The sequence below is a fragment of the Cornus florida genome, unplaced genomic scaffold (genome assembly GCF_030987335.1).
Source record: "Cornus florida cultivar Cherokee Brave unplaced genomic scaffold, ASM3098733v1 CherokeeBrave_3.0.0_Hap2_Chr04, whole genome shotgun sequence".
In the NCBI taxonomy this organism is placed as follows: Eukaryota; Viridiplantae; Streptophyta; class Magnoliopsida; order Cornales; family Cornaceae; genus Cornus; species Cornus florida.
Window position 1 is genome coordinate 34,194,711 of NW_026775574.1, and position 16,665 is coordinate 34,211,375.

The 16,665-nt window shown below is 38.0% G+C and overlaps 1 protein-coding gene across 4 annotated transcripts in view; it reads right to left on the reverse strand.

The window, feature by feature from the left end:
* Positions 1-1,180: 1,180 nt before the first annotated feature.
* The window catches only part of LOC132303133 (anaphase-promoting complex subunit 5), an 83,245-nt gene continuing 67,760 nt past the window's right edge, over positions 1,181-16,665 (reverse strand). For 3 of the 4 annotated variants that reach the window (XM_059800250.1, XM_059800252.1, XM_059800251.1), the window contains exon 21: positions 10,174-10,502. In XM_059800250.1, coding sequence (XP_059656233.1) covers positions 10,254-10,502 — 249 coding nt within the window. In that variant the 3' untranslated portion in view covers positions 10,174-10,253. Of the gene's footprint in view, positions 1,547-10,173; positions 10,503-16,665 lie in introns of those variants that run through there. The other variant, XM_059800253.1, reaches the window with a different exon arrangement.

Genomic DNA, 16,665 nt, shown 5'->3' on the forward strand with positions numbered 1-16,665 from the left:
GGTCGGGAAAGGGTGTGCATGCAAGATTTTAAAACCTATCAATGTAAATAAGTAGGTTGATCGTTCGTTGAGTGGCGTTAACTGAAAGCTCAAGGGTGTAAATATAATTTACCCATTTATTTAAAAGTCACCCATCTTGCTTTTTGAGATGAGAAGTAATTAATTAAAATATTGTATTCAAGTTTTGTGCTCCCATTTGAAGTTGTTCCTGTTCTGTGCATGGAGTTGGATTGAATCATGGTGAGAATCTAGCTAGAAACACCATTATGAATTTTTTGTGCTCCCATTTGCAGGAGTTCTATACCAGTCATACTGTGGGCTCCAATAATAATATATTATATTTTACTTTACAGTGGACCCTACACTGCTGGTGGGGTGATCTTTTCTGTCCCTTGTGTACTGGATGCTGCACTTTAGTGAAAGCTTGTAGTTAGGTTATCGTTTGTCTTTAAAAGTTGTATTTAATCAAGGTGGTAAATCTATAAAACGCACATACTGTTGTTGAAGATAAATTAAAAGATATAATAATAGAAAAAAAAAATGAAGATATGGAGTTTTCTATAATTTGATACCAGAAGAACCAAATTTCTTTGAGTTGCAGGACAAGGAAAAGTAGAAATCAATGATAATAATAAATATAAATTTAAAAATAATGAAATAAATTTACGACAATACGATGATTTAAATGATGATAAATTATTACAGCTATTTGAAAAAGAAAGTGACGGAGAGAAACAAGTAAAATAGCAAAATAGTTGGGAAAAATAGGAGTTAAAAGTAAACAACAAAAAGGAAAATATAGTTATGAAAGATGAAGGAAGTAATACTCCTCATGGAGAAGGGAAACAAATAGATGATGAGAGTGAAAAGAGAGAAGAAAAAACGGCAAATATGAAGATGGTGCAAAACGAACTGGTAAAAGTAACAAATATGAATCACGTAACCATGACCGCAAGCCCGAATATGATTCAGGTATAAAATTGAATCTAGAGAGAGAGAGAGAGAGAGAGAGAGAGAGAAATCAAAAGACAAATAGGAGGAACTACTTTCATAATCGCCAGCCTACTAGTGAGGATTCTCCTTTTTGGGAAGCAAGGATCAAGTTGCAAAAAATTAGTCTGCTCAATATTGAGAATCAACCACTATAAGTGCAATGTGAAAAGTATGACAAGAGAAGGCAGACAATAAACCACTTTCTTATGCTAGACAGCTTATTTATAAACCTTAAGAACAATAAAGTCCTGTTTTCAAATTTTACAGACGATCGCAATAGTTTAACCATATTCTTCTAAATTCTTGATTATTCCAAGAATTTGATCCGTGTCTGAGTAAAGACAGCCTATTAGAATGACATTGTTTACATGAAAGTACATCTGCAGTTTCTTTACAACAAAGTGACTAAGGGATCTTCCTTTTCTTGAGGATTTTCAGTTGCTGTCACGTGCTGCTTGAACGAAGCTGCAGCTTCTTCCCTTTCCTCAAACCGCCCCAGCTTGTCAAATACAATGGCCATCAAGTAGAAAGCTTCAGCCACCATTTCATGATACTGTGCATCACAAGCATTGTCCTCTCACCAGGGATAAAAATGAAAATCGAAAGCAACAAACAAATATAAAACTGTAGCAATCATGTATTGACAAAATGTTTTTATAGAGAGATCAAGTTACTTCCACAGACTGCATAGACCATTTGTACAACTATTGACCAGTATCTACTAAAGGATATATCAATGAAGATGGAGAAACCATTTACCTCTGTGACGGGCATTAAACTATATTGTGGTTAGGTTCATTTTATTGAGTTTCAAAAATACCAACATCATTGTATTTCCATAAGAAAAGAGAAACAGAAAAAAAAGCCAGATATGTGGAAAAATACGAGTTAGTCTCCTCGATTAGTGGTAGGTTAGCACTAGAATTGTGTAAATATTTGTTTCTTAGAGTTTAGGGATTTGTGTAAATATTTGTTTCCTAGAGTTTAGGGATTTGATTGATAGACACTCAGGGATTCTTGATTATAGGGTTTTCAAAATTTAGTTGATTGATAGAGAATCAGGGAAACCTGATTATAGGGTTTTTAAAATTTAGTTAGTTACTGATTTTTCTCTCTTTAATTTCTTATATATAGCCCAACAGAGGCTCTTGTAAAAATATTAACAGATTCAATATAATTGAACTCATTTCACCACATGGTATCAGAGCCGTAAGGCTTGGATTTCCTGAAATTTTATTTTATTTTTTCTGTTCAGGCCTTCATAGCCAATTTTCTCTGTGACTTGCCTTTATCGCAGTCATTCTTTGGCAATTTCTTTTGCCAATTTTCGCATAACCCTTTTGTCCCGCCTTCACAGCCGATTGAGAATGTCAGAAACTACTGTTCAACCTTCCCAATCACACGAGGAAGAGCAGGTTCAACGCTCCACAAGTGAACTACAGAATATTCAACTGGCATACCAACTTAATGGAAGAAACTACTTGAAATGGTCTCAATTGGTTCGAACTTTTCTGAAAAGGAAAAGGGAAATTAAGTCACTTGCTGGGAACGGGACCAAAGAAAGGTGATGCAGGTTTCGAAGCGTGGGATGAGGAGGACTCAATGGTCATGTCCTGGTTGTGGAATTCCATGACACCCGAAATCATCGATACATGCATGTTCCTGCCAACTGTGAAGGCCATCTGGGACGCTCTCAACCAGACTTACTCCAAGCTTCGTGATGCGGCGCAAGTATACGAGATCAAGACAAAGACAGCGTCTACAAAATAGGGGAACAAGTCCGTGACTGAGTATGCCAATTTTCTGCAAAACTAGTGGCAAGAACTGGATTACTACCGGGTGATTGATTTGAAGTGCAGCGAATGCGTTGTAATTATCAAAAATTTCATTGAAAAAGATCGAGTTTATGATTTTCTCGCTGGCCTAAACTTTGAATTTGATTAAGTCAGAATTCAAATTTTGGGCAAGGAGGAGGTACCATCTCTTAATGAGGTGATTTCATTGATTCAATCTGAAGAGAGTCAGAGAGGAATCATGCTTGAACCTCAGTTGATTGACAGCTCAACAATCGTAGTCTCTGGTGACAACAAGCGGGGTTTCACTCTACCGCAAAATGCTGAACATGGAAAGGCGGAATTATCAAAGGGGGCAAACCGAGATAATCCCTGGTGTACATACTGTAAAAAGTCGTGACATACCAAGGATCGTTGCTAGAAATTACACGGGAAACCACCCACATCCAGCTGAGAATGGGGGAACAAAGGAGGACAGCAGCAACGATAACAAGGACAAGCCTATATGACCTCATAGGTGGGTCAGGACCAGGCAAAAGAATATAAAGGATTCGACGGTGAAGAAATAGAGAAGTTAAGAAACCTGCTGGGAACCTTGAGAAACCATCTTCTGGTGCTTGTTCTTTAGCCCTCTCAGGTGAGTCTTTATTCTCCCTTGGATTAAATATTTCTGATAAATTGTTTGTGGATTCATGGATCATAGACTCGGGAGCCATAGACCACATGACACATGCCTCAAACCAGTTCAGCACTTATACCTCATGTCCTAGCAATAGGAAAATCACTGTTGTTGATGGAACCACAACCACGGTTGCTGGTGTAGGAGATATCCATATCACCCCTAGTCTTGTTCTTAAAAATGTTCTACATGTTCCTGAATTGTCCGCTAACCTTGTGTCCATTCAAAAGCTTACTAGAGACTTACATTGTCATGTTACGTTTTATCCCTCTTACTGTGAATTTCAAGACAAGGATTCGGGGAGGAGGATTGGACGTGCTAAGGAAAAGGAAGGACTCTACTACCTTGAGACACCGAGCCTTCCAATTATGATCAGGACAAATTTATCCTCTTCGTTTCTCTCTTCTTCCAATAAAGATGTCATATGGTTGCATCATTTTCGTCTCGGACATCCTTCTTTTGCAATTTTAAAAATCATGTTTCCTTCTTTGTATAAGGGATTAAATATTGGGACATTTCATTGTGATATTTGTGAGTATGCAAAACACACTCGTGTAGCTTTTCCCATTAGCAATAAAAGAAGTTCCTCCCCTTTCTATTTAATTCACAGTGATATATGGGGACCCTCCACAGTCCCAAATGTTTCTGTTTCACGGTGGTTTGTGTACTTTATCGATGATTGCACTAGAGTCTCTTGGATATTTTTACTTAAAAACAAATCAGATGTGAGTAATATCTTTCTCAATTTCCATACAATGATCCGCAATCAGTTTGGTACCAAAATAAAGAGGTTTAAGTCTGATAATGCGAGGGATTACTTCAATCAAGTCTTGTCACCCTTCTTTCAAAAGGAAGGAATTATTCATGAGTCATCTTGCATTAATACTCCACAACAAAACGTAGCCGCCGAAAGGAAAAACGGTCATCTCCTAAACACTACTACAGCACTCTTGTTTCATCAAAATGTACCAAAACACTATTGGGGGAAGCAGTACTTACATCTGCCTACATCATAAACAGACTTCCTTCACGGGTTTTAGGGTCAAGAAGTTCAATGGAAGCCCTTTCTAAATTCTACCCCGACCTTAGTGCCACAAACAACCTTACCCCTAGGATATTTGGGTGCACTTCATTTGTTCATGTCCATAGCAACAATCGGGGTAAATTAGATACTAGAGCCATTAAGTCTGTGTTTGTAGGATACTCATCCACACAAAAAGGTTACAAATGTTTTCATCCTCCTACCAGGAAACTTTATATCTCAGCTGATGTCACATTTGCGGAAGGGAAACCGTATTTTATTAAACCTTATCTTTAGGGGGAGTCGTCTATCATGGAAGATAAGGATTTTTTCCAGCTCGCTTTACCGTCTTCGCTTTGTTCACCATCTCTCTTACCTGTATCAAACACTCAATCCAACTCAGTACCTAAGCCTGAATCTCCTGTTTTGTCACCTATGTCTCCTGTTGTGTCTCCTGTGAAGGATAATATGACTCTTGATCACGTACGATATGAGAAAGGGAAGGTGTACTCGAGGAAGCAAGGTCCAGCTCCTGATACGGTGCAGCCCAAACCTCTAACCCGACTCCTTAGAATGAGGTAACGGTATCTGAACCTACTCCACTTATAGAACACCAGTTCCCTGGACCTCAAATAACTGACCAAGATTTGCCCATAGCCGTGAGGAAAGGAAGTCGAGAGTGTACCAAACGACCATTATACCCTTTATCTCATTATGCATCCTTAAAGAAATTCTCACCAACCCATAGGAGTTTTCTCACGAGTCTAAATGAAATCTCTATTCCAAACACTTTATCTGAGGCATTATCCAATGAAGAATGGAGGAAAGCAATGAGAGTTGAGATGGACGCATTGGAAAAAAATGGGACGTGGTAAGTGGTTGATCTACCAAAAGAAAAGAAGGCAGTAGGGTGTAAGTGGGTTTTTACCTTGAAATATAAGGTTGATGGATCGTTAGAGCGCTACAAAGCAAGGCTAGTTGCTAAGGGGTACACTTAGACATATGGAGTTGATTACCAAGAGACCTTCGCTCCAGTTGGAAAAATAAACACTGTGAGGATCTAGTTGTCATTAGCAGCCAATTTTAATTGGGAATTACAGCAGTACGATATGAAGAACGCCTTTCTACATGGTGACCTGGAAGAAGAAATCGATATGAGCATCCTGCCAGGATTTGGAGGAGTTGAAGGGAACATGGTATGCAAGTTAAGGAAGGCCTTATACGGTTTAAAACAATCGCCCCGCCCCGTGCCTCGTTTAGGAGATTTACTAAGGTGCTGTTAGCTACAGGATATAAGCAGAGTTAGGGGGATCACACTCTTTTCATCAAACACTCAGTTTCAGGGAAAGTCGCGGCCTTGATAGTCTATGTGGACTACATAATTATGACTAGAAATGATGAGAAGGAGAAGCAAGCCTTGAAACAATGTTTGATCAAAAAATTTGAGATAAAAGATTTGGGGAGATTGAAGTATTTTCTAGGGATAGAAGTGGCTCATTCTAGACAAGGTATCTTCATCTCGCAGCAAAAGTATGTCATCGATCTTCTTAAGGAAACAGGAATGCTCGCAAGCAAACCAACTGCAACACCTATAGAGCCGAACCATAGACTTGGAGAGGCTATTGGAGATCAAGCAGTAGATAAAGAGATGTACCAGAGATTAGTTGGAAAACTCATTTATCTTGCCCACACCCGGCCGGACATAGCATATTTTGTTAGCGTCATCAGCCAATTCATGCATGACCCCAAGGAGATTCATTTTCAAGCTGCCTACCGTGTGCTTCATTACTTGAAAGCTAATCCTGGGAAGGGGATAATGTTCAAGAGAAACTCTGAGCTTGTCCTTGAAGCCTACACCGATGCAGATTACACAAGGTCCCCTATGCATCGGAGGTCTACTTCAGGTTATTGTACATTCCTTGGAGGCAATTTGGGAACATGGCGAAGCAAGAAGCAAAATGTTGTAGCCCGGTCAAGTGCAGAAGCCGAGTTTAGAGCAATGGCACAAGGTGTCTGTGAGTTGTTATGGCTGAAGATTATATTGGAAGACTTGAAGATTAAATGGAGTGGGCCAATGAGACTCTACTATGACAATAAATCAGCAATCAACATTGCACATAATCCAGTGCAACATGACCGAACTAAGCACATCGAGATAGACAGGCATTTTATCAAGGAAAAACTAGAAAGCGGATTAATTTGCACACTATACGTTCCCACGGGAGGTCAAATGGAAGATGTTCTTACAAAGGGGCTCAACCGTGTTATCTTCCAAGAAATTATTTCCGAGTTGGGAATGGTTGACACCTATTCACCAGCTTGAGGGGTAGTGTCGAAAAACACGAGTTAGTCTCCTTGATTAGTGGTAGGTTAACACTAGAATTCTGTAAATATTTGTTTCCTAGAGTTTAGGGATTTGTGTAAATATTTGTTTCCTATAGTTTAAGGGATTTGATTGATAGAGAATCAGGGATTCCTGATTATAGGGTTTTCAAAATTTAGTTAGTTGCTGATTTTTCTCTCTGTAATTTCATATATATAGCCCAACAGAGGTTCTTGTAAAAATATTAACAGATTCAATATAATTGAATTCATTTCACCACAAGATACTATCGACTTTTCTGCCCCTAATATATAACAAAAAACGATTGTTGCACTTTCCATGGATAAAGTATTTTATTCACTTAGAATCAAACTATAAAAGGAGATCTTTGGAGTTGATGCTTGTTTGGCATGGTTCAAAGTTCCTCAAACAATGGTACTTGGAATGTGCCACATTTTGGTTTGCAGATACAAACAAGCATGTAGTACGTGACATATCTAAGACATGGTTGGAAAGGAATGGAATTATAAAGATCGAACCAGGAACCTCTAAGTTATCATAAGTGAATTTTTTCTCTCTTTGGCACATTGGTTTATGTTAAGAGAGAGAGAGAGAGGGAGAATATATGAACATATGTTGAGTGAGTAATACAATAATACAATGGTGTTTATATAGGAGAAGCTACGGGAGTAGGTAAGTGGAGAACAAGTAAACCTTATACATGGTAATTCTATATATGGTAATAAGGGGGTAGGTGACAACTCATACAATACTAACTGTACACGTGTGTCAACTCATACAATGTTGTACAACGACAACTCATACAATACTGTACAACACTCCCCTTCAAGTTGGAGAGTAAATGTCAGTAACGCCCAGCTTGCTACATATGGAATCAATAGAGTTCTTGGAAAGCGCCTCAGTGAAGATGTCTATCAGTTGTTTACCAGAAGGAACAAAAGGTGCAACAATCTCATTCGAGTCAACTTTAGATCGAATGAAATGGAAATCGACTTCAATGTGTTTAGTCCTCTCATGGTATACTGGATTACTAGCAACATGAATAGCTGCTTGACTGTCATAATGGAGACGAATTAGGTACTGGACTGAAATCTCAAGTTCCTGTAAAAGAGTTTTCAACCAAATAAGTTCAAAGGCAATCTGTGCCATGGCACGATACTCTGCTTCAGCACTAGAATGAGCCACAACTGAATGTTTCTTACTCCTCCAAGTTACTAGATTTCCTCCTATGAAGGTGCAGTAACCCGTGGTGGACCGTCGATCAGAAGGAGAACCGGCCCAATCTGCATCTATGTATCCCTCAATCCGAAGATGTCCAGAAGATCGATAAAGCAGACCACGTCCCGGAGCACCCTTGAGATACTTCAAGATGCGTATAACTGCCTCCATGTGAGGTACCCGAGGACTAGTCATGAATTGGCTCACAACACTGACTGCATAGGAGATGTCTGGACGAATGATTGTGAGGTAAATAAGTTTACCTACAAGTCTCCGATACATCTCTGGATCATCGAGTGGGTCACCATCATCCATCTTAAGTTTTACATTAGTCTCTATGGGTGTAGCTACAGGTTTCGAACCAAGATATCCAGTATCCTGTAAGAGATCAAAATTATACTTCCGCTGAGAAAGACTAATGTCTTGCTTTGACCGAGCCACCTCAATTCCTAAAAAATTCCTAAGTTTGCCCAAATCCTTAGTAAGGAAGCTAGAACTCAAGTGATGGATTAGAACTTGTATCCCATCTTTGTCACTGCCGGTGATAACGATATCCTCTACATACACCACAAGAATCACAATACCACGTTTCATTTTTTTTTAAAAAAAAAGAGAATGGTCAGCTTGGCTTATGGTCATACCATAAGCTACCACTGCTTTACTGAACTTATCAAACGATGCATGAGGGGACTGTATGAGGCCATAGATAGACTTCTTGAGATGACACACACACTCCCCCTTATACTCAAACCCAGGTGGTTGAGTTATATAGACTGTCTCAGTAAGGTCATCATGTAAAAAAGCATTTTTAACATCAAGTTGATGAAGTGGCCAGTCTAGATTAGATGCAAAAGAGATTATCACACCAACACAATTCAGTTTGGCCACAGGAGATAATGTCTCAGTATAATCAAGGCCATAAGTCTAAGTGTAGCCTTTAGCAACAAGTCGAGCTTTGAGATGGTCAACGGTACCATCACGCTTTTGTTTAAAAGTAAAAACCTAACGATAACCAACAACCTGAGTATTAGCAGGCTTAAAAACAAGGTCCAAGTATGATTCAATTTTTAAGCATTTATTTCTTCTTCCATAGCTTTCCTTCACCTTGGATGAGAAAGTGCCTCCCCGTAGGATTTAGGAAGAGCAATAGAGGATAATGACAAAAAAAAAAAAAAAAAACGAAGCTTGAAAGGATGAGGACAATTTATTATACGATACAAAATTGGAGATAGGGTGATTGGTATAAGACCGTTTACCTTTCTGAACAGCAATAGGTTGATTAAGATCAGAGTTCGCAAAGATGGAAGAATCTCCAAGCGTTGAAGCGACTGGTGGAAGTGGCAAGGCTGGGTTTAGTACTTCAGTCATTGGAACATGATTAACTACTCTTTTTCGGCAACGAGCATTGACACGAAGAGCTGGTGGGATATCAGAATCAAAGACTGGAGTTGGAAGAACAGACTTTTGAAGAACAGAGTCCTCCAGACGACTGCCTTCTTGGGAATAATAAGGAACATCCTCAAAGAAAGTTACATCTGCACACAAAAATTGTTTACGAAGAGTTGGACTATAACATTTATATACCTTTTGAGTGCGAGAATAACCTAAGAAAATACATTTGTGAGTACGAGGATCAAGTTTGTCTCGTCCCGGACTTAGATTATGAACATAACAGACACACCCAAACACCTTTGGAGGAATGGAAAAAAAGGTTTTTGTCAGAAAACATCATTTGGAAGGGTGATTTTCCTTGAAGGACCCTAGAAGGCATGCGGTTTAAAAGATAAGCAGCAACCAGAACTGCATTGCCCAAAAATGTTTTGGAACATGCATTGGAATTATTAAGGCACGAGCAATAGCTAGGAGTGGGCCATTCTTCCGTTCAGCAACTCCATTTTGTTGCGGGGTATCAACACAAGATGTTTGATGGATAATGCCCCTCGACTCAAGAAACTTTTGAAAAACGTTTAAGTTTATATTCAAGGGCATTGTCAGTTCTAAGAACAAGTAATTTTGCATCAAGCTGATTTTGAATTTCAGCATAAAAGGATTGAAAAACAGATAATACTTGAGATCTATCATTAAGAATATAAACCTAAGTTAAACGTGAATAATCATCAATAAATAACACAAAATAACAAGCACCAAATAAACCAGTAGTACGAGCTGGTCCCCAAACATCCGAATGTACTAACTCAAAAGGTTTTAAACTTTTATTATCAAAGGACACTTAAAAATAGCCCAACGATGTTTACTAAGTTCGCAAGTAGTACAATTAAACTTAGAAGGGACCAAGGCTCGAAGACTAATTGAAGAGGGATATCCAAGGCGGCAATGCCACTGGTAAGCTAAAGAGGAGGTGGAATGTAGAGCTGTCAAAGCAGTAGTTGGCTGGAAGTAGTAAAGACCATCATTCCCAAACTCCCCACCAATCGTCTTCTTCGTGCTGAGATCCTGAAAGACACAACGGGAAGGAGAAAAAGTAACTAAGCAATTTAAATCTGATATGACTTTGCAAACTGACAATAAATTGAATGAAAATTAAGGGATATATAAAACTGATTAAAAAGTGAGACCTGAAGTACAGAAGGTACCAATTCCATGAACAGGTGATTTCGCACCATTCACTATAGTAACAACCGATGGTGAGAAAACATGAGAAATATCATACAGAAGAGATGGGTCACCTATCATGTGATCGGATGCCCTTGAATCAATGATCCAAGGTGTAGAAAATGAAGCATAAAGACGCGTATTACCTGAAGTAATGATAGTAGCGGTGGATGAGGGTTGATTTGCACGCTCACGCTTTACTAGAGAACCATATTCGGCTTTGGAGAGAACGACTTGTTCGTTCGCAGGAGTGGGAGTAGTTTCCTCCAAAATCGAAGCTTGATTAGCCCAAGCTAGCTTGCAATGAATAATAGCCCAGCAGAAGTCAACAGAGTGATTGTTTCGGCCACAATAAGTACACTTCTTGCTGTCGCGACCCCCTCTACCGCCACGTGTACCACGACCTGGGTTGGAAGGACCTCTGCCCTTTAGTCCTCCACGGAGAGTATTATGTCGCTTAGTAGGAACAACAAGAGCAGAGTGGTTGTCCTTCTCAATCACAGAGGCATGAATAGATGCTCTTCAAACTCGAGCAAAAGTCTCACTTGCTGTGGGTATCTCTTTGCCAGACAAAATTTGCGAGCTGATCGGAGCGAGTTCGGGTTTAAGTCCAGACAAAAATTTTGCCACCTGAAACTTATCCCCGTGCCGTTTTTGTTGTTCTATGTTTGTAGTCAATGGTTGGTAGACATTCAATTCTTCCCACATGCCCTTCAGTTCTAAGTAATAATCTTCAACAGAACGATCTCCCTACTGGAGATTAAAAATATCCCGATACAACTGATAAATAAGAGAAATCTTCTTCTCTGAAGAATACATGTCCCTGAGATTTTTCCAGATATCTTTGGCAGATTCTAAGAATGACACGTTGTTGAAGATCTTAGGCTCCAAGCTGTTCCATAACCAAGTCATAATTTGAGCATCTTCTTTCTCCCAAGCCTCAAAAATCTTTTCATCACTGGTAAGTTTGGTTGATTAAGATAGGATAGTTTTCCTCGAGCCCGTAAGAACACCTCTACGACTCGAGACCACTGAAGGTAGTTCGAGCCTTTTAGTTTGGTGCTGGTGATTGACCCAAGAAGATGGGATTCCTTAGTATTCATCACAAGAGCTGCCGAACAAATGAGATATAGTAGCGAGTAGGAGCCGAGATAAGAGAACCAAGATCTAGCCGAGATGAACCCGAGAGAAATTATCGAGGAGAGAGCCAAGGATCCGAGAGAGATTGCCGAGACGAGAACTGAGATCACTGAGGAGAGATTGCCGAGAAGAGATTGCTGAGAGAAAGCCAAGATAAAATAAAGATCGGAGAGTCTGAAAAAGACTAAAAAAAAAATTAAGAGCAATCGATTTTTGCTCTAATACCATGTTAAGAGAGAGAGAGAGAGAGAAAAAAAAAATATATGAAAACTTATATGTTATTTGAGTGAGTAATACAATAATACAATGGTGTTTATATAGGAGAAACTACAGAAGTAGGTGAGTGGAGAACAAGTAAACCCTAAACATGGTAATTCTATATATGGTAATGCGGGGTAGGTGACAACTCATACAATACTAACTGTACACGTGTGACAACTCATACAATACTAACTGTACACATTTGACAACTCATACAACATTCTACAACGACAACTCATACAATAATGTACAACAATTTTCTTTTCTCAAATCCATAGCTTAGATCATTCATTTAAGAACCAAAATCAAAACAACATTGTTTAGCCGGGCAAAACTCTCACTTCCTTCTCCACTCAACTTATTTCCAGAGTCTTGTGTTGTTTTTAAAGAGAAAGACGATTAGCTCGTTGGCCTCCACTTGCAGCCTCCGTGACTATTTCTTCTCTTTAAATCTTTTTACGTACTAGTTTCATCAATTGGAATTAACATAAGCAGGGAAAACAAAGAGAAACAAGGAAGACCTCCATGGTGTGGATATCTAAAATTTACAGAAATTTTCTCAGGAAGACGGACGGGATTCTCATGTCCGTGCAGTCCTCTCATCAACATCCCCAAAAAATAACACACAAACATGTTGTGTATACTATATACTAATAATTCATTCAGATTGATAAAAATATACTGATCGTGAAAAGTTTCCTATATAGCCCAATTTTTAATCCATATAATTTCAATTTAGTAAATTTCCTCCATTTAGTTTCTTAAAAAGGAAGTGCAAAAGAACTTTTAACAGAACTATGCCAATCAAAGCCCATAAGCCAGTACAATCCTCTGAACGACACTACAACAACAGACATCATTGAAAATTGCAACTCATATACAACACCAACTTCATCTTTTTCATCGATGTCGTAGTCATCTGAGATCATGAAGAAAACGTTTCAGTATGCAGTGGCGATTCTTCCAATGTTACAAGCCCCATCGCCAGCTAGCAGATTCCATATAAAATATGGATTAGGTGGGAGTGCGAAAAGGGAAGTCCAAGACAATGTTGTTTTAGGCTCTCTTTTAAGGAGTGACATGACGTTGCCATTAATTTGACAAAAAGGACACGTCAACTTAAAAAAAATTCAACTTACAATAACTTAAAGAATCTTAATCCATACAGATTACATTGTTGGAATAGTTGACATATTTTGAAATGTAAGAATGATTAGGTTTTGAAAATAAGATTTATGAAACACAAAATTGATAAAATGCACAGAATCTCTATTTACTTCTTAAAATTTCTTATATTTAGGTTTGACAGTTACTCATGTTAAGAGCATAGAACTAATTTCATATTAGTCAAAGTTGTTAATGTGTCAAGGCCCTTACCTCGTCTTCTCCCATCCATTAGTAGTTCCTATTTTTCAATGTGTCAAAGCGTCATGACTCATTCTTCTAAAACCATAGAAGACAACGAAGTTCTAACTCAGCGAAGAACATGCCACAAATCTCTCAAGGCTCAATCACATATCTAGGTGAACATAAGTTGAGACCATAAACACAAATTATGACCTAGGTATGATCTTTGGAAGGCTCAAAATAATGTTATAATCCTGTTTATCAAAATTGGGAGCTTTGATAAAGATGTTTTTAAAATGATTTTCAAAACAGCAAGCATCGATCAAATGGTCGATTGATCAAGATTTGAAATTCATAATCTCTCGATCGATGAGTCAATCGAGCGAAGCTTATCTAGCGGTCTCCATCGATCTAACCCTACAGGCACACTTTTAAGAAAAGCCTCGCTAATCAGAATTCTATAAGGATTTTTTACTCATCACACTATATGGGTCTCCTATATTGGCCATAAATTTGGGGTTATAGTCAGTCCAGGGTATCTCTCACAAGAGTTTTCAACTCCTTAAATACAATTGAGAGATTTTATATATATATATATATTCTTAGAGAGAGCTTTGAGAATCAATTTAGGGTTCTTCATAGGTTACCATATATGTGATTGAGAGAATCAAAGCAAGGAGCTGAATTGGATCAATCAGAACGTCAATCAAGTGGTTAGCAAAGAACAAATTGAACAAAAGTCACTAGTCATTGGACATAAGAAGTCCATGAACAAGCAGATTGCATGAGCGAATTTGTTGATGGATCAACAGCTGGAAGGATCAACGTTGAGTAGAGAGGGACTAGGTGATTAGACATAACATCTTTTTCACATAGTAGATTTCAATCTGCCTAGACCAGGTCCTGTGGTCGTTTTTCCCTTTTTAGGGTTCCGCACAAAAAATGTTGTCTCTGTTATATTTTGTATATTGCTTTATGACTTTATGTGATCACAATTGAGACACATAATCAACCAATTAACTGAATTATAAAGAAGGACTAACGGTAATTCAAAGATGCGCATTCCAACCTATTAGAGCCTTAAGTGATGGTCCCTATAGTTAACAATTGGTGTCAGAGTAGGTTGCTGAACATAGCGAGTTGATCTTAGGGAGCATTTTGGATATTAAAAATCTAAACTGATGATTATGTTTTCTTTGATAATTTATTGTATGATAGTAATTCTAGCTTATCTAATAGTTTTCATAGTGACTGTGAAAGGGAGATAAATTTGTTTAAAGATGATTATCTTATTTTTTATGCCTCTGATAATGAGTAGACTGATTCAAAATCTTGTTATAATTTTGATTATTATGAAGATGATATTTTTAGGCGTACTTTTATTGAGCTGCATAATGATTTTCTCAACCTAAAATGAAAAATTATGAATTGTTTGATAAATTAAAAGCAATGGAAGTTGAATCTCAAATATATATTTTAAAAATAGCTAATTCCAAATTCTAGTTGCTAAACTTAAGGAAGAGAAAAACATGTTACTTAGAAAATTAAAAACTTCAGAAAAAGAGGCTGCAAAGTTGAAGGAGCTTAATGAAATCTTAAAATTGAAAAACTAGAAAGTGATTTCACGAGAACAAATAATGTTGTAGGGACTAAACTAAATTTCACAGAATTCATTGAATAACCTTATAGAGATAGAATTGTTGATAAGGAATCTAGTGAAGCTAAAAAGTTAGATCCCCTAAAGCATATTTTGACTTGTTCAGAGTTGTTCCGCAAAAGGTCATATAAAATATAGGTGCTCAAACAGAAGAAAAGACCATAAAAAAGTAAAAGCATTAAAATTTCTGTCAAATGTGAAACTTGTTTAATAAAATGTCATAGATTTAGCAAAATATCACACTGATAATTGATTAGTGGATATATCAGATTATATTTTTAACTATGTATATTTATATATTTTGTATTTTCAACATCCTAGTCATTCTTGGTGATGAAGTCAGAAATGATTTAAGTTTATTCCAGTACCTGATGCTCTTGGAGAAAGTGCTGTTGGTGCTATAAATATCACTAATGCTTGTGTGGATGAGATTGGGGACTAAGGCAGATGATGGCCCCAAGGTTTCATTCCCTGAGGTGCCTAGCATCACAACGGACTATCACTGTGGTTGCTATGATTGAAGGAAGTGTTCCCCAAGTTTCTTATGGCGTTGGTCCAGAAAATGCTGCTCAATTGGATGATATCACTGAGAATGCTGTTTTATTGGATGGATCTCAGGCCTTCAAAGGGGCAGAGGAAAATGTTCCAATTTCTCAACCTCCTACTGCTATGGCAATTGAAGAAAGTGGTGATGTAATGAAAGTTGTAAAGCAATATTCTCCAGGTAAGAAAGCCAAAAAAAATATATATATGTTGTGGTCACTTCAGATAGGGTGACAAGGGGGAAAGTAGCTGTGCTAGTGGGGCTATCCCACTTTATTCCTCAGATAATAGGTTCTTGAAATGTGAGAGGTCTCAATAGTGCTTGAATGCAGGAGGTCATCCAGACTTGGACAAATTCTTCTAATCAGTCTCTTGTATATCTCATGAAACTAGAGTGAAATAGGTGAACTTTGTGAAACTTTCAAATAAAATTAAAGCCAGATGAAAGTGGATTGCTAATTTCCAATCTGATGGTGGGGGTAGAATTTGGTTGGGATGGAACTCCAATGTGTTAAATGTTACTGTTATCAAGGAAAATGCACAAAGGATGTTGCTGAAGGTAACATTTTTTGCTGCTAATCTGGTAGTGTTCCTTACCCGTGTCTATCCTGCTACAACAGTGGGTGATAGAAGGAACTTATGGCCAATTTAACTGACCATGGTCCTAATCCTAGGTCCTTGGTTAGCAATAAGAGATAGGAATGTTGTGAAGTTCTACCATGAAAAAGAAAGGGGGTTTGAGGATATCACAACTTGTTCTAGATGAATTTAATATGGTGCTTAACGCTGTTGGTCTTTGTGATCTCCCTGTTGGAAATGTTGATTGGGTTTGGTTAATAAACAGTTCATCAGGAGAAGGATACATCACAGACTAGACGGGTCTGATTAATGCTCCGTGGTTGACCATGTTTTCTGATTCCAAAGTTTTTTCTGACAGCAGCTTCTTTGTCTGACCATTATGGAATGATTATACATACTTTATTGGACTATGTGGAAGTCCCTAAACCATTTAGATTTCTTAAAATTTGATGTCTGCAGGCTGAAAAAGAAGGTGCT